General features: G+C 41.7%; 1 protein-coding gene across 1 annotated transcript in view; it reads left to right on the top strand.

Moving 5' to 3' along the window:
- Positions 1-25,312, top strand: part of FAM120A (family with sequence similarity 120A) — a gene marked incomplete at its 5' end in the record, with an annotated part of 114,203 nt that overhangs the window by 68,299 nt on the left and 20,592 nt on the right. The window contains 4 exons of the mRNA XM_011999456.1: positions 6,922-7,009; positions 9,271-9,498; positions 12,083-12,257; positions 23,125-23,374. Of these exons, the coding sequence (XP_011854846.1) occupies positions 6,922-7,009; positions 9,271-9,498; positions 12,083-12,257; positions 23,125-23,374 (741 nt within the window). The remainder of the gene's footprint in view (positions 1-6,921; positions 7,010-9,270; positions 9,499-12,082; positions 12,258-23,124; positions 23,375-25,312) is intronic.

The raw sequence follows: 25,312 nt of genomic DNA, 5'->3' as shown, positions 1-25,312 counted from the left end.
GTCGAGGCTGCAGTGAGCTATGATCATACTTGTGAATGGCCAATGCACTCTCTCCTGGGCAATGTAGTGAGAGCTCATCTCTTAAAAGTATAAGCATGGAATTCACAGAGGAAGCAGCCATCGATAAACATAAAAAGTTGTTCACCCTCAGTAAGAATATCAAAGTTCTATAACTTAGAACATAAGATACCTTTTACAAAAGCTTATAAAATTGTCAAACATTTATTTTTGAAGATAAAATGTGGTGAGGGGTTATGGACAGAGTTACTGGGTCCTGGCTGTCGCCACTGAGTGTTGCTTGATGTTGTCATGACTTGTGGACGTGTGAGAGCTGTGTAGCTTCGGGTGCTCTTTGTGGAGATTTGCTCTGTGCCTGTAGGAAGGTGGCTGTGGGGTGTGCATGGCAGCAACGTTGGTGGAACAGATGTGTGTGACCCCATGCTGTCATCAGGGTTCGTTGCGCAGGAGCCTCGTACATACTACAGAGAATCTGCTTTTATAACCCCAAGTTCATGGGGAGGCATCCACACAGATGGCAGCAGATTGGGAAATGCTCTCAGCCAGTCCTCAGGGGCAGTAGGGCAGTCTTCATCTGTGTGCACTTGGCGGCTCTGAGCTTTATCTCTTCTTTTTGTTGTATTTCTTTAATATCTTATTCAGCGTTTTAGTTTCTTTAGTTGGGTGAGTTGTTCAGTGTCTTTGTACCGTACAGTTCTCCTGTGCTGTTGGAATGGAAGTCATGGGCTGTGTTACTCTTTTGAAATGTAAATTTCTCTTTAGAATTTTTTGAAAAATCCATTAGAGGAGGAGTTCTTAGAATGTGAGAAGACCTCTTGCCACATAGCTGTGCCTGCTTGACGTATTTTTCCAACAAAATTGAAGGTGAACCTGTTAGGAGCTCAGTTCTGAGTCTGATGGGCTACTTTGAAGAGACACAACACTCTCTTTCTAGCATGTTCCTTGAAAGAAAATAGGCTGGTGCTTGGGTAGTGATCAGAACTGGCAGTTATTCTAGGCCTAAAACAGTTTGGCAGTAAAATAGGAAAAAGGGGCCACGTGTGGTGGCTCATGCTTTATTCCCCACACTTCGAGAGGCTGAGGCTGAGGGATTACATGAAGCCAGCCTGGGCAACGTAAAATTTAAAAATTGGCGTGACGTGGTGGCATGTGCTTGTGGGTCCAGCAACCTGGGTGGCTAAGACAGCAGGATCACTTGAGCCCAGGATTTCGAGGCTGTAGTGAGCCATGATGGCACCACTGCAGTCCAGCCGGGCAACAGAATGAGTCCCTGTCTCTTAAAAAGGAAAGAAAGAAAAGGAATGAAATGTGTGGCTTTCTAAGTAATGTCTCTGCCAGTTCCTTTATGTTAGAGCGGTAGAGCAGTACCAGCATAAACTTGCTTTATTCTTGTTTAAATTTTAAAAATTAAGGTGACATTCTTGTCTTTTTTCCCTTCCTGGTGCCTATCAGATGTTTGTAATCTTGTTTCAGTTGAATTAAGAATTACAGCTGAGGCTGGGTGCCATGGCTCATGCCTGTAATTTCAGCACTTTGGGAAGCTGAGGTAGGCGGATCACTTGAGGTCAGAAGTTCAAGACCAACATGGTGAAACCCTTTCTCTACCAAAAAATACAAAAATTAGCTGGATGTGGTGGTGTGTGCTTGTAGTCCCAGCTACTTGGGAGGCTGAGGTAGGAGAACTGCTTGAACCTAGGAGGTGGAGGTTGCAATGAGCCGAGATTGTGCCACTGCACTCCAGCCTGGGCAACGGAGTGAGATCCTGTGTAAAAAACGAAACAAAACAAAACAAAACAGTTACAACTGAATCCTTGTGGAGGTATTTATTTTATGTTATTTTCGTAGATTCATTTGGATTTGCAAAATCTGAATCAAATCCGAGGTTGATGTATTACAATTTTTAATTCTTTGTTTTATACCTTTTTTCTAATTATCATCTTGATACAAAGTTATATAGAATTCAAACACTGGGAAATACAGTATAGAGAATTCCCCATGATCTATCTTCTAGAGAGGTAATTATATTTGAAAGATTGGTGAATATTCAAGCACCTTATTTTCCTCTGCATCTGCTAAAATAAGATTTTTACAATAACTAGGTCTATCTTAGGGAGAGTAACTTGCCCTTTTTCCTTTTCTTCCATCTTTTATACTTAATATACTTATGTAACTATGTATTCTTATTTGTGCATGTAAGTATTAATATGCATATGTACTTAATACCTAATATTTAATAAGATCTATATATGTCCACTTTATTGCTTTAATATTTTTGCATAAAATTACTGACATTTTAAATTAGATATGTAAAAGTCCTCATTCAGAGAGAAGACTGACTGAGTTTTTTTCCACCTTGTGTCCTTGTTTGTATCAATGTGTTTCATTTTCTTGAGAATTTATATATGTATCTTAGTGGAGAAAGCCTGTGGCACAGGACATCTCCACATTTATTATTTATTTTGACATGTGGTGTTATGGAGGCATCTCTTGCATAAGTCTTGTGTTCCCCTGCCCTGTGAATTTTTGCTGATGACTTGTCCTCCCTGGACCAAATCTGGACTGTGAAGACGGACCACAGGAGGCAGGCTGTTTGGTGTTAGCATGCTCCGTGAGCAGCACTGAGACCGCGCTGTTGGCAGGAAGCGGTTTGCTCAGAGTCTCTTGGTTGGTATTTCTCGGTGACGTTGTGACCTGAAGCTCGCAGGACCTCAGAGCATTCAGATGTGCGTGGCAGGTTTGCTGTGTTGTTTGTATATTAAATTAGCTGATGAATAAGCTCAATGAATGGTAGCTGTCACTACTTTTTAAAAATTAACTATTAGTATGCTAGAAAACCAGAACACTGGTTCGGTTTTTAGTGTAAAATAGCTAAAAGAATTTTATTTGGCTCCCTTTGGTCTGGTATCCTAGGAAGTATGTACCTGATGTGCCTGTTTTGCTTGAAGATGGTGTTGAATGTTTTTCTTGTCCTTTAAGTCCTTTCCAACTCCACTTCCAAAAAAACTTTGTGTTTCACAAGGAGAATTCCATCGTGCCCTGCTCCAGGATCCTGAGGCATGGGTCCTGGGGCTGAGGGAATGACTTTACTATAGCTGTGGGTTTTTCTTTCAGATCATTACGCTCTTGTTCCAGACAGATATTTGCTTTATATTTATGTTTTGACTTTTTAACTCATGGTACCATTTCTAATACCTTCTCATAAAAGTGATTCTGAATTTTATACGTTGGCAAAAATTAATCATGATCTATATCATTACATTGTGTGCTAGTCATCCACTAATCTGTGTAGACATTTCGTATTGGTCTTAAGACAGATGTGTTGACACAGTTAGGTGTCTCTGAACCCTCACTTGCGGGATCCAAGGGGACTGTTCCGTGGCCAGTTGGGGCTTCTTGGTCACACAGTCTTCTGATGACAGCGAGAAGCCCTGACAAGGCTGTGAAAGAAGTTTGAGCCATCATCTGACTGCCACATGGAAAAGTGCTTTCTGTGTTCCTGACATTTTAAGCTCACCCATTACGTGAAGGAACCTGAATGTGTGATGTTAGCTTAACTAGGGCATGAGGAGACTAGACCTATCAGGTGTCTGTCTCTGTGACTCTTGTAGCTTCCCTGGTCAGGGCACCCAGATACTGGTGCTTCTGTAGGGAACTAGCACTTGACAGGGCAGGCCCTGCAGGAGAACTCTGAGCATCTGTCCAACCAGGCCGAGGCTTTCTGCTGCCCAGGCCCTCTGTTACACTATCAGAGACCCTCCCGGCTGTCTGTTCTCAGCCCTGTTGAGTTGGGGAGCAGATAGAAATGAAAAATTTATACATGCCAGATAGTTCTGCTGTGAATTTGATCTTTTCTTTTCTAAATTTAATGATTTATTTTCTTCCATTTTGGTGTATTTGCCTTTGCTCTTTCCTGTTGACACAGAAGTTAGCTTTTACTTAATGTTCTCTTTCTTTTCTGCTCCATAAAGGAAAACTCTACACCCCTGACAGTCAGGAACATGAGTGACACGTCATACGCTGGTATACTTGGTGTAAACCAAGTTTTATTTGGTGTTACTTGGTGTAAACCAAGCATCATTTAGGAAATAATTCTTATTCACACCAGAACACCAGTACATTTCCATCCTAGTCTCACCAACTTGCTGAAAGATGGAGAAAAGAAATCATTCAGTGACTAGAACAGTTTGCTGTCCTCCCAGGCTTTCGTACAGAAGCTCCAAATGTTCCTAGTGAAGTGAGGCCTTGGCACACCTCTCTGACAGCCTGCGAATATCCCATCCTATAGTGCTGGGCTTCCCCAGCCACCGAGCTGACTTGCCAGAGTCACCCTTTCTGTTGCTTGCGTGCTGCATTCTCACATATGTATGAAACTGTAGCCACGGCTCGGCTCTGCTGTGGTAGCAGGTGCCAGTAGTTTGAAATAAGGGTCTGGGTTTGAATCTAGCTGCTTTATTTGTGACTGTGGGTAGATTCCTTCTCTCTGAGCCTGGATTTGATCATTTTATCATTAGAGATTTATAGTGTGGGGGTGGGGACGAGATTGTGAGAGCACCGCAGGCTTCCTGCACAGTGCCCGGGTCACTGACTCTACTTCCCTGTAGCTAGTGCCTGTCTCAGCACATCTCAGTGCAGTGTGAGACAGTGAAACGTCTGGTTTACCTACATGGTTCCAGGTGTCAGTTTAAGGTATTATTAGTTGTGTGAAATGAAACATAAATATATATAGAAGTAGTATTCTAAAATGTTATCCATCTGTTCTTCAAAGCAAGGCATTTGTCATGTTCAATTTTTTTTTTCAAATTGTAAAGTAATATATTTGTCCTATTGAAATATATTGGCCTTCTCAAAAACTGTTTCTTGTCAAGATGCTTTTCAGGCAAAATTTTAGATTTTGTGGTATGATTGTTAGAAGGTTATATGAGCATCCAGATTATGCCATTTATTTTTAGATTGATAATCTACGTAGAACAACACTAAGGCTTGCGAGTGTAGGGGTCTCTGTGATCTCAGGTGGCACTGGCATGAACCTCTTGGCTCTCCAGTTTTAGTAGAGTGGTGCGTCCCCTCCTTGGTTGGCACTTTCCTAACACTCGGCCTCCCCTGCCCCACCATCCTAGGTGCATGATCCTCTAGATCCTCTTACTCTGCCCCAGACACTCTAGGGACAGATACCCCGGGGATGGGCGCTTGGGGGTCTGCATGGTTAATAAGCATTCCACATGAGTCTTTAAGCTTAACAACAGTTTGAGAACGCTTATTGTTCTTTACATCCAATGGAAGATAAGCAAGATTTGTGCCAATGTTGCCATGTACTTCTAGGCCAGGATTTAGTAATTTATTGCCCCCTGCATCTCCCAGCTTACTGACTCATGCTTCCCTATCAGCACATGCTCATCCACCTCCTGATCCTTTCTCCATTGTCTGCTCACATTGTGCCCTCAGTGACTGCTTTCTCAGTGGTACAGATCACCACACTCTGGGGATGCCTGCACTGGTTTTTGATGTGTCTGAGCCACTGCTGGTGTCTCCTCTAGTTTTAAGTTGCAGGCAGAGATTGTGCATGAGGTAGTGAACTTGAACAGAGCAGTGGTTTCTCCAAGCTCCATGAAGACCGGGAAACCTGAACAGGGTGGGTGAACTTTTCATGGCGTGCGTGCGGTATCCTTGGCTGGATGGGTCCATTGTGTGACAGTGGAATCTTTTTGCTTTTTTTTTTCCTTTTTTAAAAGACAGACCTAAAATGAAGTTGATTGGAAGACAGGAGAATTATCTGGTCTTAAAACCTCTCCATCTGTCATGTGAGTCAGTTACAAAGGCAGGCCAGTTGACCCATGCTGGCATGCCCTATGGCCAACACTGGTTTTCAGAAGGTAGTTTGGGCATAGAACCTTATAGTGGAAGGGTGAGTGCACGGAGCACCACAGCCATCCCTGCCTCAGGGTCACACTGTGTACTGAGGCTCCAGTGTGGTGCTGCGTCCTGCTGGCCCTGCTCAAGCCCCTGCATATCCTCTGCTACCTGTAGACAGTGCATTTCACATTTGCCTGAGGACTATGGTAAACCCATATACTACAAGTGAACAAAGACTTTTAGGAAATAATGCTCATTCACACCACTCATTCTGGTCTGTCTTGTTTCAGTTTTTTTAAATGCTCATTAAACCCATGAAATCGTTTTCCCAGACTGTTAATGGTAACAGCACAGTTATCTCTTATTCTGGAATTTGAGATGCTCTGTGATCTTCTCATCTCTTTTTCCTTACCCCTTTTTTTCTCCCTACTTTGTTAAATAAAGCCATCCTCCAAATAAGTTCCCATGAACTCCCTGTTCTGTGAACCCACCAAGTTTGTGCCATCTCGCTTTGCCTAGAGTGTACCTTCCCTGCCTTTCAGATTTGCAAGTTCGAGTCACCTCTAGTTTTAGCTCTCCCTCCACATGAATAGGCTGGAGTGCCCTGTGTGATGTATTATCGCCTTACATTTATTTATAAATTATGTGTAGTATTCGATCCAGATAACATTTAAGTCTTCTACTACCTCATAATTGCCAATTAAATGCCGATCTTTTGTCTCGCTGTGACAATGGAAAGATCCTCCACGGCAAGGCTGGCCTTTGTTTCCTCTGCATCCTCCATAGTGCTAAGCACATCACAGACCATCTCTAAACTGCCTGGTGACTCCTCTAAGTTAGACGTTCGATAGTTTCTTTTCCATAGTATGTGGTTATCACCTACTCTTTTGAAGCAGGAAGAAATAACTACTATAATAGAGTTACTTCTCGACGTTGTGTTTATTTTAAAAGTATTGTTATCATGAGCCTGCAGACTTAGCTCAGGCCCTTCTTGTCGTTGTCAGCTGGTTTGTGAAAGTGATTGGACAGTAATCATGTTCATTTTATGTTTAGCCATATCAGCGGGAACAAGATTGGCTGGGAGAAGACGGGAAGCCACTCAGAGCCTCAGGCACGAGGAGACCCAGGAGACCAAACAAAGGTAGAAAGTCTATGCCTTTTAGTTTTTGAGTTCTGACTCATTTTGTATTAGCATACTGTATTAGTGATCAAATAGTGAAAGATAATATCTCTCTTTTAATCAGGTCATGTAAACCTTTACAAAGGGGATAAGCGGGGAAGGAAGAGTTCAGAGCTACGCCCAAGCCTGCTGGTCTCTCTGCTAGTCTCTCTGCATGGCAGGCAGCTGATTTCCTCGTTGTTTGCTCTCTGCATCATCTTGGACAAGGTGCTTAGGACCTTCCTGAGCCCACATTTGTTGTAGGTTTTTGTGAAGATTCACTGAGAAAGCACCGGGGATGCTAAATTTAACTTCCCCCCCTTTTTTTCTTTTTCTTTTTTAAAAAAGTTTTTTATTTAAAACATTTTTTTCTTTTTCTTTTTTTTTTTGAGATGGAGTCTTGCTCTGTTACCCAGGCTGGAGTGCAGTGGCGCGATCTCAGCTCACTGAAACCTCTACCTCCAGGGTTCAAGCAATTCTCCTGGCTCAGCCTCCCTGGTAGCTGAAATTATAGGTGTGCACTACCATGCCTGGCTAATTTTTGTATTTTTAGTAGAGACGGGGTGTTGCCATGTTGGCCAGGCTGGTCTCAAATCCCTGACCTCAAGTGATCTGCCCTCCTCAGCCTCCCAAAGTGCTGGGATTACAGACGTGAGCCACCACGCCCTGCCTCTCCACTTTTCTTCTACTTCTACTTGTTAATTGTGATATCTAAAAACACCTTTTCAATTTGCAAAGCCACGTCTGCCACATGTGATTACCAAGAAGGAGCAGGTTTCCTGCTTGAAGGTTTTGGTGGTTAATATGCAGGGTTGCCTGAATATCAGACGTTTGTCTAAAGAAGTCGTACTATTAAATGATTGTTCTACAAATAAGCAACAAAAATCCTTTGTGGATACATATTATTTTCTTTTTTTTTTTTTTTTTTTTTTTTTTTTCCTTTTTGTGGAGAACGGGGTCTCGCTATATTACCCAGGCAGGTCTCAAACTCCTGGGCTCAAGCTATCCTCCCGCCTCTGCCTCCCTGAGAGCTGGGATTACAGGCGTGAGCCACCACGCCCGGCCACATACTATTTTCAAAGCACCTTCCAAAGCATTTTGAGTTGTTTCACATCTGTATTCTTATGGAATGGAGAGTGTAGAAAACACTAGTGAATTATCTATGAGTTACTCTTCTTAAGACTAATTTTGGCACTTTGTGTTTTAAAGAATAAAATTAAGCACTTAATTACACACCATTATAAAGAGTATACTTTCGAAACAGAAAAATGTGTATGTCTTTAGGGTGGCCTTAAATCAATCAATAAGCAATTCTTATTTTCAACATTTATTCTGATAAATTTTATCATACAAATAATCATTGCTCTTGGGCAACTATTCAGATAATTCAGACTGTGCTAAAGTGTCTCCCTTCCTTTTTCCTTTCCTTAGTTCTACTGTCTCGCTGCAATCCATCACTGTGGTAATAATTTGGGGTCCAGACTCTTTCCTGTTATGTTCATACACTCCACATCTGGGGGCTTAGTTGTTACAGAATGGGTGTTTTCACCGAACAGTGTATCATGAACCTCTTTCTATGTCATTATCCGTAGATCTGAGACCTTGTTTTTAATGGGATTATGCTGTGGCTTAGCGGGTTTTTGGGGCTTTTGGTTTAATTTTTGCTTGTGTATAGTTAGGGCTTTATAATGACTACAGAGAATGCTTGAGTTTGGGTTTTTGTTTGTTCTTTAAGTACCAGCTGTGGCACAGAGTCAGCCCTGGATTAGAATTCCATTTCTATGTGTTAGGGTTGTGTAACTGTGTTCAGACTGCACAGCCTCTTGGAGTGTTGGTTTTCCTGTTTGTGTAGAGATCTTAGGCAAGGTCTCGAGAAAACAAACACAGGAATGGACCACATGAATGATGGACAAGTGAGAGCCAAACAACATAGCGAGGCTTCCGCCTCCCAACACAGAGGGACTGCAGGGTGACACAGAACAGCGGGGAGCAACAGGCCCACTGTCCCGTGGCACAGTAGATGTTGATCTGTTTCAGTGTGGGAAGCTGTTCAAGGAGAGGGGCTGGATCAGGGTGCTGTCCGTTTCTTCTGTCTTTAGGGTGGCACCAAATCTGGTCTCTCCAAGACAGGACTCATCTTTGTCCCCTCTGTGTCCGGCAGGTGAACAGGCACCTAACATACTTTAAATGAATGAAAACATGACATATACTCGTTTTCCTCCCTTCTGCTCTCTGCACTGTAGGCAGAAGGCTCGTCCACTGCCTCTTCAGGAAGCCAACTAGCCGAAGGCAAGGGAAGCCAGATGGGCACTGTCCAGCCAATCCCGTGCCTCCTGTCGATGCCCACCAGGAACCACATGGACATCACCACACCTCCCCTGCCCCCCGTTGCACCTGAGGTGCTGAGAGTGGCCGAGCACAGGCACAAGAAGGGGCTGATGTACCCCTACATCTTCCATGTCCTGACGAAGGTATTATCAAAGGGGCCCTGGAGTGGCTTCTGTTATTTGATGAGTGGCCATTCCTCTGGGTGTTTTGTCCTTTTGTCCTTTTTTGAACCATTTTTCTGTCTTACTAATCTATTTGAAGCAAAGTTCACTTTCCCCTTTCTAAACATTGAATGAAAGATGAACATTTATAACTGTAAATACAGTTTAAAAGTAACGCGTGAAAAGTCTCATTTTTTTCCTTCAACTTAGTATAAAATATTTTTATACTTCTAATGAAATAATGCATCACATTATTTTATGACTTGTAATTTTTTTTCTTTTTATTTCAATTTCAGAATTTTCTTACACCATATTTGTGCTGTAACGTTAGGTTTAATTCTGATGTCAGATACAATATCTGGTTCCTTTATCATTTGTGCTTAGAAAATAATGTTTCCCCCTTTGAATGGCTCATAGTACTTCATGTGTTTTGACTTGTTCATAACCTCATTGAGTGCAGTTTTAATAGTGCTAAGAACAAAAAATGGAATACAGGATTTTGTTAACACGTGCATAGTCAGAAAATGCAACTGTCTTTTTATACAGTGTCGTAATTTCACTTTATTAGTGTCTTATCGAATGTATGCTTAAATATATACATATAGTGTGGCATCAATTATTTTTTAATCTTGGTGTCTCAGATGTATCTATGTGTATTTAAATTTCCTCAGTGATGTGTAGTCTTTACGTTGGCACTTTTAATCTTAGCCCCACAATTTAACAAGTTACCTCAGTTACTAGATTGATCCTGCAGAATTGGTTTATTACTATCATGTATTATTAACATGTTTTCCTCAGTACCTATACGACCATATATAACCAGACTTTTCTGTCTGTTCTCTACAACCCATCTGTGGTTTGTAAAATAGAGTCAATAAATGCAATAATGAACTCCTGTTCTCTAATACTCCTGAGGTGGACTTCAGCTGTTAACCGACTAATCCAAATACTGCTTACTTTTATTAATTAAAGGACATGGAAAACATGTAGCCAGTACTATTTGCTCAGATCCTTTAATTTATTTTTTAGTTGTAATGCCTCCAAATCTCATCTATTATTTGACATGGGTATGCATTTATAGTATCACTTTTCAGATTATGGTTGTAAGGTGAACATTTTATTTTTCAGGTTCAACATAAATTATAAAGGGTAAGTGAAAAGTAATTGTTGTGGGGAGAGCATTTTGCTAAGTTTAAGGAACCAAAGTTTTGGGAAGACATCTTTCAAAACAACGTGTTAAGAAACAACACTCATTCCTCATGGGGCTGTTTGAAATGTAAGGTCCCCAGGAGCCACCTGATATGTCCACACTGCGGGATCTGATGCCTGGATAGTCGGTTAGATCTATGTGAGGGTTGCAAGTTGTACCGACATACTTTCTTATTTCTTATGAATTTCAAGGACAAAGACTGATAAAATGACATGGTTGAGATAATTGTCTTTTCAGATTTTAAAATGCTACTTAAGTTTTTTCAGTTTATCCTATAAGCTGAATGGCTCTGGTATTTAATTGCCCAGGCTAAGACATTTACAGTGAGATGCATCTTTATGGTAATGAAGAGAATTTGCAAAGCATCATATTATTAAGATAAATATTCCCTAGGTGAGAGTGTTAGAACACATGTAGCTACTGGATTAATGAATATGAAAGTACAGAGGGTAAGGGGAAAGACCAGTTTTGAAATTAAACTTACGTGAAAGAAACAGCAAATGTTACAAAATTATTATTTAAAGCATATATATCAATGAACTTCACAGACATTGAGGTCATAAGTGCATTTTTATGCTCTGAGTATAATTAAATAAAATTTATTGCACGATATCTTGAGATGTATTTTGATGCTATAAGATCCCTGAGACCGATAAATTTTGGTAACAATCTCAGCTGCCAAAGGCCATAATCAGTCATTTGTCTCTTGGCAGCACGTTCTTGAGTCAGATGCGGTTCTTGCCGTATTGGTCCTGGGACATGAAAAAGATGGAGTGCTTTTGTTTTCTGCCCTAGTGGCTAGGCATGTCCTTACCCGCAATGAGACACATTTCTTGAACACCTGCCACACTATGGCAGAAGCCTAATACATGAGGTGGTAATTTGCCGTGGAAGAACTTGGCAAAGAAAATTTGAACATTATATTTTCAGGATACTCAGTTCTTTAGTTTGCATGTAGGTCATTGAAAATTTTCAATTATATTGCATATGACCATCCCCACTCTCTAAATAAAAGTTGCAAGTTCTCAGTCTTTTCTATTCTGTTTGTTGTCTGATGTTATCTGTCTGGATTGTTTCAAAGACTTTGGAACATCTACATGGTTTTCTTTTGTTCTTGGTTTCAGATTAAACATAAAATAATGCAGATTTTATTTTGATTCTTTGAGCATATGCTTTGGCCACAGCCTGCCAAATGAACTCTTCCTAAATATCTTTATTTAGGCAAGTTGTTAAGCAGTTGATTTGGAATGGAATTGCAGTGTCATTAACTGGAGATAATACAGTGTATTTCTGTGAGTGTATTGTAAATTCAACGTGAAAAATGTGCAATGTTATTCTGCTTTCTTCCATGCAAAGGGTGAAATCAAAATTGCTGTTTCTATTGAAGATGAAGCCAACAAGGACCTGCCTCCGGCCGCTCTGCTCTATAGGCCAGTTCGTCAGTATGTTTACGGAGTCCTGTTTAGTTTGGCAGAAAGCAGAAAGAAAACTGAGAGACTTGCTTTTAGAAAGAACAGACTTCCACCAGAATGTATGTACTGTAACAATCCATTGTTTGTTTTCCTCGGTACCTCGTAATCTCTTGTGCGTTTTCTAAAGCCTTAGAAGAATCATGACTGAGTTGACCCCGAGTGCCTCTGTGTAAAGGAGGTGGGCCGTCATCGGGGCAGTAGGCCAGGGTAAAAGCTCTTAGAAAAGGAGGAGAAGCCACAGACTTTCTTCCTCAGTAACATTCCAATAATGATGTTTATTCGGTAAAATAATAAAACAGGTTTACACTTTAAAGTGAATGTTGATCTGAAAGCAGACCTGAATTGCCGCCACTCTCTGTAATTACCACGTCTTGGTAATCAGGACGAGTGTGTTTCTGTGCTCTGGTTTTCATGAAACAAAGATCTGCTGTCTCCAGAAGGCCAGGGTCCTGGAGAAAACTTCCAGCAGGTCTCTGATTGGCCATGTGTGTGCTGTTGGAGTGCCACCACGCATGGCTCTGCAGCTGTAGCGAAGGTCGTGGGACTCACGGATCGTCGCAGGATTGTGATGATTTGTCTCGGAATCCTCTGAGACATGTGCACTTCCAGCTGATCAACTCTGGGAGTGGGGGGTGCAGGTGGAAACACTGAAAAGGATTGAAAAGGTGGTCAAAGATGAGGTCAAATCATTTTTCTTTTATCTTCTAGTGGGCTTGTGTAATACTTGGAGAAAATGATGCCTTTTTGTTCTAGGTAATTTTATTTCCTAATGTAAGGAATGTAAAAGTAACTGTATATTTAGTTGGAAATATAGAAAATCCTCAAACATACAGTCTAAGAATATTATGAATTGTGAAAATTGTAAATTACTAGATCATTCTTTGAGCCATGGATAATTAGTTACAGACTATTTGTTTGTGTGGTGGGTCAATGCAGGCCTCCTGAGATGATGAAGCTCCTTGTCAGCACTGACTGTGTGCAGTGCTGAGCTTTGGAACTTTAACCTAAGTTCATTAGATTTAAAATTTTTCTGTTTGCAATTACTATGACAAACTTGCAATCCGTAAGGCGTTAAAGTGAAGCACTTCTCACTACCCTTCCTTGGTGATAGTTGTCCTGAGAGTGGTTGCTGAGCTGCTAGTGTGACTGTCACTGGCAGGAGGTGATCAGGACTTCTGTGTCTTCGATGGCTGGAGATACCATGTGGAACAATGAACATTGTAAATGACATTCTTCTCAAAGGTTCAGGACATTCTTCAATGTACCTGTTTTCATTCCTTTCTCACATTGTGTGATCCATTTGCTCACAAAAGAATGGCATTTCTTACTTTGCACATGGCTGGTCACTTGTCCTGGCCTGTCACTACTCTTCACTTCTCCTGCAGCCTGACCAGGCCCTCAGACCCCCTTTTTTCAGTTGTTCCTCTCTCCCGGGCTTAGCATGCCTGCGCTGCAGGCTCTGTCTAGTCCCAAATCCTGTGACATCCTGGGTGCTGCAGCTCCTTTGTCCTCAGCTTCAGGGCACTGCACTGGCTTCGTGGTAGAAGGTATTATTTTTTATTTGCTTGTGTGTTCTAGAAACAGTGTTACCTTTACGCAGCAAACTCCTTTAGGCATTTCCAGTGATCACCTCGGGCTGAATAGGAACGGGCTTTGTGGCTTCTGTGCTGTCCCGTGGAGTCAGATGTGACTGTCCCCTACCCCTCCAGAGTTGGGCCATCCGGCATCATTGGTGTGCTGCGGTACCAAACATGCCCAGGAAGTGGAGTCTTGACCTCGTGCCTGCTGCATGTCTGCAGCACGCACGTCTCATGGTGCTTCTCATGCTAGCTCCCCGTCAGCTGTCTTGGTCTAGGTTGAGAGGTCTCCGGCTGGGCCTGGGAGAGGCTGTCCTGTTAATGCACAGTAGAGAAAGCTCTCAGAAGGGCCAGGATGTGCAGAGCATGTGGATGGTGGGGGGCAGGAGGAGAGGTGGGGACTGTGGAAGCCAGGGCAGGCCACAGCTTTCGTGGTGTCAGACTGCCCCGACCTTCTCTGAGCAGACCAACTCCAGCTGGAATCAGAAGTCACAGGAGTGCCATCAAAGGAAGAAAAGACAAGACGGGTTGGGGAAGTCTGAAATGACTCAAGCGAATGGGGGTGCCATTGATGTCGGTGGAGGAGGAAAGGGACACAGGAGAACACAAAACAAGATGGTGGCAGCAGGTGGCACTGGATCTTCTATTGAGATGTGGCTGAGATGGCCAAAGGAAGGCTGTATCTTCAAAGTGAGAACTTTCAGGAACTCCCTTCCCTCCTTTCCTCTTCTCCTCCTCCTTTTTAAGGATGGGAGACTGAATAGTTTTTGATGATTGTTATGTTCTTTTTTTGACCAATGGGGAGGATTTAGTGGGGAAGAGGTGAGTTTATCAAAGAGAATAGGAAAAAATTAGTCCTGATAAAGAGTTTGTATTAGTAGACTTAGGTGGGAAGGAGGAGCAGAGGCAGGAGTTCATACTTTGGGGCCACCTTTGTTGGTGAAGGCAGGAAGGATTGGGGATAAGGATGCATCAGATTTGGTTTGGGAAAGGGAGTCAACTAGCACTGAGGAAAAGGACAGAGGCCCAGCCAACCGCACTTGTTAATTGATCATGGAGCCTGGGTATTTTCTCCACTGTGGAGGCTGAGCTTTGCCAATGGTAGTTTGTATTTCTTTGATGGTAAATGAGATTTTAAAAGTGATTTCATAAACATTTATGTCTTTTGCTATTGTGTATATTACTTTTAGAGCAGTATGCAGCAGGCAGTGAAAGAATGAATAATTGGTTTAGGTACACACAGCTTGTTGGAGATGAAGACCTGGTTTGGTGCATCAGAAAATTAAACTCTGTTATGTGAGAGCGTGCGTAAGTGCTGAGATGCTTTCAAAGGTCAGTGGTAAACAAATTGCAGTCTTTTCTGCTCAAGTGGTTTATGAACTTTGATTTTGACTTTTCTGTAGAGATGGGAAGCCATTGAAGGTTTGTTACAAATGATGTTTCCATTTAGAAAGATGAGTTGGATAGCAATATATGGACTGAACCAAAACAGAAATGAAGCCTTTAAGTGTCAAAGATGGAGCAGGTGCAGATGACCTTTGCCTAGACAGTTAAGACACTAGAATGTAAGTGTTTAGAAAGATGCATTATTAATGTGCTATGACAAATACAAGTTTATTTCTGAATGGAAAAGATGTATAGATTTGACCTGAGTTTAGAAGTTGAGAGACCTTACTCAGTACCGTAATTTCAGTGGGTGAGATTTTTATAAGCAGCTTTGGAATCTGGGTCTTTATAGGGAGCTGATAAAATTGAACTTGTTTCATGCGTAGTTACATTCATGAGGGGGAAACAAGCCTATAAAAAAGGTTTTTATGTCAGTGATATATCCATGATTATCACCCTAATTGGAACACCAGCTCTCCAGAAGGGATATTTTTGTTTTGAGAATATCTTGTGATTGTTAAGCCTCAGTGCTCTCAACTTGCTCAAAACCAACCTTGTTTGAGAATTGAGTAATGTGCACAGTGTGATCTACGTTCATGAACATTGCATGCATTAAAGTGCCTTCCATATAACCTGTTCATTAGATTTTAGCTGATTAAATACTGACCCTGCTCGGACCATTGATTTAAACTTCCTTACTTGAAATATCTATTAATTGGTAACACATATTTGTACTAAGGAGAGTGCTACAGCTTCTTGACAATCTAAATAGGATAGGAAAATGTCTGATTGTGCCACAATGAAGCTGACATTGAAAAGTTTCTCAGGAGTTCTTGATTGACAAGATGGAACAATGATTGTATTTAGATCTTGTTGAAATTTGCTGTCTAATCTATGGCCACTCTTGGACCACATGTAGGTTGAATGAAATTATTGTCATACTGGAAGATCCATAAGCCAAAGAAAGAGTCCTGGGAGGCCATGTCCCTGTGAAGGATTGTTCTCCCCCAACCCTGCTTCCTTGGCTTTCCGAAGTGATCTGGCAACCCAGCCCTCTGCATATGGACTCCAGAGAGAGCCTGCTGCTCCAGCAGCTGGTGTGGCCGTTTCTGAATGGAAAATCTGTGATCTAAAATAGCTTCAGAACCTTATCTGCACAGCTGTGTGTTCCTGTTAATGGTCACTGTAACAATAAGGATTGTCCCAAGATGGCCTTATTATCGGAGAGAACTATTCAAAAGGCAAGCATGTTGAAGTCTTAAGAGTTGCTTAAAAATATTTAACTCTCAGCAGATTTAAGTCACGTATATTCATTTGGAAACCTAGTCAGTGATTAAGGCATATGGTCAAGTGTTCATAATTTATAGCTAGCTTTCCTGTGATTTACTAAACTTTCATTTTTAAAGTCACTATATGGCAAAAGTAGGATATGAGACCCTCAAAAATTTCTAGCTCTTCTGCTCCTGAACTAGGTGATAGCAAAAAAAAAAAAAAAAAGAAAGAAAAAGAAAAAAAAAAAATTCCAGCCTTTTGAAAGTCATGTTGTCTTATGTGCTGGCAATTTATTTTCCACACCTTTCTTTCCATCCTTAAGTTCTATAATTTCACTTTTAGGAAATTCAGAAGAATATTTGCTTGTCATGGCAGTATATGCCTTGGAATTCTAAGCCCTCCCAGTGGTGTACGTAGAAGAGAAGTAGAAGAGAACTATTAACACCCAGGGGCATGCAGATTCCTCCAGAGGTGATCCACGGTGATAGTGGCACCTGCTAGTAGGGAAGGTGGAACCCAGAGACCTTTTCTGTTGATGCTGGAATAAAGGCTGGGCCCGGAGATGTGTCCGGGGTCTGACGCAGGAACTTCTGGCTTTGAAGCCTTCACCTTGCAAAAATACAGATACTGTGGCGAGTTTCTTCTTCTCGTTTCTGTGGTAGAGGTATTTATGTGCCTCTGTGGCTTTTTCTCCTTCAGAGTGCCTCTTGTTGCTCCCAGTCACTGGGGTTCTTTCTCTCCAGGGGTCAGTGGGAGAGGCTGCAGTGGTTTGAGGGCAAATGAGACGGAATAAAAGGCCTACATTTAAAAAGACTGTAGAGTAATAAGTATCCCCAGCTATAATTGAAGAGCACAAAGTTCAGAAAGTAAAGCTTAGTGATTTACACATTTTTAAAATTAGCATCATCTTAATAAAATTGGCTTTTGTTTCTTGCCTCCCATTTCCTACAAAAGTCTTCCCTAGTACCTCAAAATTAAGTAAGTAAGAGAAACAGGCTTGTAAAAAGTAAACAGATAAAAATTATACACACATGAGGCCGGGCGCGGTGGCTCAAGCCTGTAATCCCAGCACTTTGGGAGGCCGAGGCGGGTGGATCACGAGGTCAGGAGATCGAGACCATCCTGGCTAACATGGTGAAACCCCGTCTCTAACCTAGTCAGTGATTAAGGCATATGGTCAAGTGTTCATAATTTATAGCTAGCTTTCCTGTGATTTACTAAACTTTCATTTTTAAAGTCACTATATGGCAAAAGTAGGATATGAGACCCTCAAAAATTTCTAGCTCTTCTGCTCCTGAACTAGGTGATAGCAAAAAAAAAAAAAAAAAAAAAAAAAAAAAAAAAAAAAAAATTATACACACATGAAATAAATATGTGGAATGAGGGAGCAAGTTTATAGATGAGTACTATTTTTATGAAAGATTTTCCTATATTTATTCCTGTATTTTTAAACCACCAAGAAAAGCCAAAAAGGAGCATTTTTTCCTGGTCTAGTTTGCTTTAAAAATGTTTTTATTTGTGCTAATAATTGGAATTGCTAATAAAAAGTAAACTAAGTCTGCTCACTGGATTATATTATGAAATAGAATACTTTAATCAATATTACTGTACTGATTGAATATTGTGAAAATTGGTATTGTAAACATTTTTCCCACGATTTCTATGAAGGCTGCTAATAAGTCTGTCTGAATTTCTTTATTCTACAAAGCTTTCTAGGAGAAGCATTAAGGTTTTTTTCACAGAACTTTGGGTAGACCTAGCACAGCAGACGATTGCTTAGGAAGGCAAATGATATGACAGGCCAATTTGTGATATTACTCTTTTGGATTAATATTTGTTTCATAAGTCCTCGTACTCTTTTTTTTTTTTAAACCAGTGTTACTTGCCAATCCTTGAGCTTTTGAGTTTCTAATATATTATGAATAACATACGTGGAATGAGGAATATGAACAGCATTTATCTACATGTCTGTAATACCGTGTTCTGCTACATGTCCTGTGCCTTACTAAGCATTTATATTTTTGTGGACAGTGGGCTGCTCCCACCTCAAATATCAAAGGTTTGAGAAAATATCCACAGCCTTTTGCCTTTGAGAATTACAGAGGGTGCTTACAGACGTATCAGCCTGAGGAAGAGAACCCAGTGTGCTACCTACACGCTGGGGCTGCTTAGAAATTAGGGGGCAATTTTTCTATTAGAAGGAAAAAAACCAGTCTTCATTGTATCCACTTTTCTGTTTCTGTCCTAATATAAATGAGTTGGAGGTTTTTGTTGTTGTTTATGATCATAACAACCCCAGGAAAGCTCGTCAAGTATAATAGTGGCTGCTCCCTAAATACACACAACCAGAGTCTAGTCGGCCACCATCTTGGAAGCCATTCATCTGCCTGCATCTCTTCCTAACCTAGGAACACGTGTGCATGCATGCTGCAGTTCTCTCTCCTATGTTCTTAGTGGGCATTGCTAATTAATGGTCGTGCTCTGGCACTGAGCTTAGAGACATACTTTATAATATGATCTTACAGGCGGCCACTCCGGCAAGTTGGGATTGGCTTACAAAATGAACCTGGGCTGGGATAGATCCCAAAGTCAGCATTATAACAGATTTCCAGGGTGGCTTAGTTGTCATGTTAAGTGTGCTACTAAAAGAAGATGATTAACATCTGATGGAAAACATTGAGTTTTTTACTGACAACTTAAGTACGATAGTATTTTATGGCCCCAAATTATATTTTGAAAGGGTGCTTTCTGTAAGGAAAATGCATTATAAATTTAGCCTCCAGTAACATGTCTGCCCTAGAGTTGTTTTTGCCAGTGTAAAAATATGGTTGAGTTTAAGGTAAGGAAGACAGTTTAATATTCAGTCTTTCAGAAGTAGGCTACTTCCTGAAGTAGTGAATTTTTCTGACAGTGAAAAGATGAGATTAATATTTGTTGATGGTGACGTGAGCTGACCTCCAGGAATCTTACTGTTTTAGTAAGATGCAGTAGGAACATGTTTCCCTTCAAAACTACCAGTACAGAGTTCGTTTTACACTACCATGCTCTAAGACCCAGACAGTAGCCACCCAGGATGTGCTGGAGCCTAGTGCCATGGGCCAGCCCACATACCCCCAGGTTTCTGTAAAAGCTCAAATTACTTGCTGTGCTGGGTACTTTGTATTTGCTTATTTCCTGTGGGTTGAGTAATACCGTGAGGGCTAAGAAGTCCTTCCTCCTGGGCAACAGTGACTCTTCGGAAGAAAACAGCAGCCCGCCCAGAGAGAGAAGAGCAGCAGACGTTCTCATCTCTGGTGGCTACCCTCCAGCTGCCCCTTTGCAGGGGACTTGTGAAACAGAGCCAGGCATTTTTCTTTGCTCAACTTCTTCCACTCTTGAGGCTGCTATTTCAACCCGAAAATTGGATGTCCCTTGGAATTCTTCATAAACACTCATTTGTAATTAATTTAATGTAAGTAATGTACAAAATGTGAATTGATCTCATTATCTCTACATAATGAGGGGTGCTAGATGCTTTTTATGTTTAATCATTAGGACTGTGTTGCAAAGTTAGGTGTTACCTCTTATCTTAGTCCCTGGATCTAGGCCCAGGTCTGAGAACCCAAGGAGACCCTCCCTCTCAAGCACATGCCTGTGCAGATTGCCTGCTTCCCCCTGTCCCAGCCCTACCTGGCACATAGTAGATGTTCTGTAAATACTTATTAACTGATTGGCCTAAGGTTCCACCTCTGTTCTCTGGTGGAATACTCAAAAGTTCTCTAACTATTAGAGATGAGCACCTTTGCTTCTGGAGCAAGCCTTTGTGTCAGTCACATCTATTTTCTTTGATAAAGACATGTATTTCCTGAATTGGACTTGCTGTTCTTGTCATGACTGTTGCACATGGGCAACAACATGCTTAGTGCTGTGAAAGAGAACACTAACCCCCTCTGTGCCTGCTGTGTCTACAGGCTTACCCAGGACAGTTCTGAGCCCTTCTAGGACTCGGAGCAGCCTTTGGCTGGAGTATTGCCATGAGTTCATCAACAAGAGTCCAGTTTCGGCTCTCAGGAGTGTGTTCACCTGTTTCCTTCTGGGCTGTGCTGAGTCTTGAGACACAGCACCAGGCCAGGCTCATTCAGGAACACAGGAGGCCCTCCGAGCTCTAATGGGGAGAGTTGTCAGAGCCTGCAGCTGGAGCGCGTATTTCTGGGGATACCATGCATTAGGACTAGTGCCTGTGACCTCCTCTTCACTTTGTGACCTAGGGCCTCACAGGATGAACTCTGCAGAGGCCTAAAGGTTTTGAAATTGAGAAGGAAAATCTACCAATAATTTTTTTTTTCTAGAATGAAAACAAAACATGAATGATTGTTAAAATGATTAAAGAGAGGCAAGAACAGAGCCAATGAAAGGGAAAGAAAAAAATGACAAAGCTAAAGGCCAATTTAGTAAGATTGCCTCTCTTGAACACCCGTAGGGGTCTCCTGACATGCACCACATAAACCCATGCTCTGTGTGTGGGGTATGTTTCAGTGTGTGTATTGTGGTATGTGTGTGGTGTGGTGGGGGTGTGTGTGAGGTAAGGTTTGTTGGGGGTATGTTGTGTGAAGTATGCGACGTGTGCATGGTATGAAATGTGTGATGTGTGTGTCCCATGTGTTTGCGAGGTGTGCTTATGTAATCTGATAGCAACATAGCATATTGGCGAACAGCTCATTCTGGAAGCTCCCCTTGCCGGTTGTTCTCTTGGGGTGAAGCAGCCTTGGTGTTGGGTCACAGGAAGGAAGGCAGGTCGGCTCACAGGAAGGCCTGTGCATGGTAGTGGTGGTTGTGGAGATGATCCTGTATGTTCTGACACTACTTCTGGAAAAGCTTCTGGAAGCTGAGCTGTGTTGGAGATCACAGGATCAGGGTGGGGGCGGTGCCTTAGATTGTGCGTCCAATGACAGGGTATGCTTCGTGATGGAGACTTTATTGGTTTTATATCTGCACCTAAAAGTATTGAATAAAAACAAATAAGCATGTATTTATATATACATGTATGTCTGTTTTGACTTGATGGACTTTAAAGCATTTGGAGTGTTTGAAATATTTCTTTAACATCTAAACACTAAGATATTCAAATGTAAATGAAAGATATTTGCCTAATGAGAGCAGTAACATTTTTGTAAAAGGAAAATTTTCAGTGACTGCCTTAACTTGTACCCCAGCTCTGCCCGACAGGCTTCACATAAGGGGACACTATCTGGAGTTGGCTCCAGAAGGGCTTGTCACAGAGCCCTTGCCATGAGGTCTTGACTCAACGTGTTCCTATAGGTAACACTGTTACCTGACTTGTCAGGTATTGAAATGTGTTTAAGCATTTTTTTTCTGTTGCTGAGAAACTGTGTATCCAAGTTTCTAACTCCTGGCGTTTTTCATGACATTTTAAGAGATTATTGTATTGCCTGACTATATTTAGACTCAGTGGAACTGGAGATTAGCCAGTAATACCTTTAACTCTGTCCTGCTTTTGGACTCTTCAGAATGCCTTAGGTATTACTTTAGAGAAGACAAGCCCAGATAGATTAATGTAATTTGGGTAGAATTAGTATGTTGAAGATCAAATTAGAGTTTATGATAGCATCCTGGTCTCCGTACAGCCACTGGCCTTGGAGTGGGCCGTGTACTGGAGTGTGTTAGCCAGGGACGGTGTCTTTGCCCATGTGTAGCAGCACTGGGCAAGGGACCACACCAGGCCCTGCTTTGGTTCTGGTGTTTATTCAACTAGAGTGAACCACTTGTTAATTATAAAATGCACACCCAGATTTCTGGATTTCCCTATTGGGTTGTTACCTCAGTGCAGTTGATGAGATTTTAACATTCTACTGTGCAATATGGATTGTTTTTGTTTTATTTCCTTGTCATTGTTTTTTCCTTAATTTATGGGGAAATCAAGTGGGAAAATGTGCATGTTTATGTATTTGTAAGAATTAATTGACTAATAGTAAAACATCTGTGGATAAAAGGTATTGTTTCTGTATTATATCAACTTAGAACTTCTTGTCTTTTTTGAGGCGAAATGTTGGATAACTTTACACTCTGTCTGAAGTCTTGCTGAATAGAATTACTGTGTGCTGGCATCATCTGGGACTTCAAAACTTGGAATATTTACATCTACTTATGTTTTACTGGCCAGTCTTAAAAATAGAGTTTAACAGTTACATTTGTTGAAGTGGGAGGTTTAGTAAAGTGGCTACTGCATGCAAATTATTTCTGAAATCTAATTTATGAGGGTATTTATCCACGTAGTAAGGGATTAGCTGTCCAAATTGGATTTTGTGTGTTAAAATAATTAGATAACCACATACTTCTGTGAATTACACTAATTGTTAAAACTATTTGTAGATATAAAATATTAAAATGGATTTTGTCTAACATCTTGATTTATACATACTAATTATATGAGAAAATCAAGTCATGATTTGATTGGATGAAACTTATTTGTGGCCTAACTGAAAATCTGAATGAGCCATTAGTTGCACAGAATAGAGGGGCAAACAAAATACCCACAAGGACTTGATGATTGGTGGTTTTGCTAAGGAGAGAATGCATTGTTACCTGAGAGGCCAATCTTCAGACCAGTTACTAGAGCTGCTTGTTTTTGTTAAGACTGAAAGTAGGTGAATGATGCATGAATGTGTCTTTTCTGGCTTTTTTTTTTCTGTAGTCTCACCAGTGATCATTAAAGAATGGGCAGCTTACAAAGGGAAGTCTCCCCAAACCCCGGAACTGGTTGAAGCTCTTGCCTTCAGGGAGTGGACCTGCCCCAACCTGAAGAGGCTGTGGTTGGGCAAGGCGGTAGAAGACAAGAACCGCAGGATGAGGGCCTTCCTGGCCTGCATGAGGTCGGACACCCCAGCCATGCTCAACCCTGCCAACGTGCCCACTCACCTCATGGTGCTCTGCTGTGTCTTACGGTGGGTGCCATGCATGGGAACTGGGACCTGGGTCCCAGCCAGGTGTAAGGGCCGTGACCACGGTGTCAGATGAGTTCGAGAAAGGATGTAAAGTTTATTCCTGATCAATCATGTTGTCTCTTGAAACTTATCCTCATCCTATATTTATATATGTGATAGAAGTGTAGGTTATGTAAATGCAAAATATATTTTAATTTATATGATACAATATGTTTATAGGTATATTTCGTAAGCATGTATGGTATGTAGATATTATATAATGATTTTAAATATAGTTTATTGTTTAAATATTGAAGATTTTGAAGGCTATAAGAGGGAGGTTCTTGTTATATATTATTTGGAGTTCTTCTGTAGGGAAAATGTGCCACTTCTTCCCCCTTCATTTATTTAATCATTTACAGTCACACATTGCTTAATGATGGGGATACATTTTGAGAAATGTATCATTAGGTGATTTTGTCATTGTGTAAAACACATAGAGTATATTTACACAAACATGATGGTCAGTATTTGTGTATCTAAATGTGAAAAAGGTACAGTCAAAATATGGTATTATAATCTTATACCATTATATATGTGGTCCGTTGTTGACCAACACGTTAGTGTGGCACATGCCGTATTTATATCAGTATGGTCTCCTTTCCTCTTTTTAGAGGGTCATAATCAATTCACTTGGGGTTATATCCAGCTCTGCCTTATCCTTACATTGTCCCACACTCTGGCCTTGGGAGCTCTCTTAGGTTGACCCGTGTGACACACAGCATCCTCTTGTTTTGGGAGAGCTTCCTTGCTTTTTTGCCCTACGAGATGCTTCAGGCACTTTTTGTGTTTCCCTGCCCCAGCGTCAGCCATGTCTCCAAAGAGCAGCCCTGGTTCCTTGTCATGAAAAAGGTGTCTGGAAACCAAGGTGTGGGTGCTGGTGTGGTCCTGCTGCTGGGATGTCTTTGTGTCTCTGCCCTCACAGCCCACAGCTCAGGTGTATGGGTAGATACTGTTGATGTTTTGAAGTTCAATTGAGTTGGGATGCATACTGGATGTTCCTTAGGTTTTGGAGTTGATTGGTTTGGTTTGGTTTTAAAAGAACCTCAAACATAGAGAAACGTTGCAAGTACAACACAGAAACTTTTTTTTAACTTAAATACTTTACTGATTTTCTAACAATTGATGGCATTTTACTTCATAACCACCATAGAATCATTAAAATCAGTCCACAGTGATGCTATGGTCCATTCCACCCTTCAGAGCTGTTAGGCTTGTTGTCCCAACAGTGTCCTTTATGACAAGGAACCTGTTCCTGTTCCAGGTTGTCTCTGCTTTCAGGAGTGATGCCCTGCCTGGGGATGCACACCTCCTTCTGTCCCGTTAGGCAGGACACTGGCTCTGAGGGTTTGGTGCAGGGTGACTGTGGCTTCTCCACATGGAGCTGCTCTCACCTTTTGTAACCATCTCATGTGGAAGTGCTTGGAGGCCCTGTAAAGGTTTCACTCCTCAGACAGCCAGCACATTTTTATCAGCATGGACTCAGAGCCTCCTGTTTCTCTAGGGGCCTTCAGCTCACTGCACCATCATCTGTTTTGATGTTCCCTTTGTCACCTTGCAAACTGGCCTTCATCATCTTCTCTGAGCACCTCCTTTCTTCTCCACAGATGTTCTGCTTGCCCCTGTGTCTCCCTGCCTCAGCCCTGGGATCCCCATTTCTCCAAGCAGCCCTAGTTCCTCCAAGTAGCGGACGGCATTTAGAAGCTAGGCTCTCAGAGTCGGAGGTTCCGTGCTGCGGGAACTTTGCCACCCTGGCCCTCCCAGTGCAGCATGGGAGGATCCACCCTAACATTGCTGCTGCGTATTCCTGTATCTCATTGAAAACAGTGGATTCACCCCGGTCCTCCCAAGCTGGCACAGTCCAGTGTCCCTCCCCGTGTTCCTAGGGTACGGTCTAGC

The sequence above is a fragment of the Mandrillus leucophaeus genome, unplaced genomic scaffold, assembly GCF_000951045.1.
Source record: "Mandrillus leucophaeus isolate KB7577 unplaced genomic scaffold, Mleu.le_1.0 Scaffold593, whole genome shotgun sequence".
Taxonomy (NCBI): Eukaryota; Metazoa; Chordata; class Mammalia; order Primates; family Cercopithecidae; genus Mandrillus; species Mandrillus leucophaeus.
Note: the sequence above shows the minus strand (reverse complement) of the source record. Positions and strands in the feature narration are given on the sequence as shown.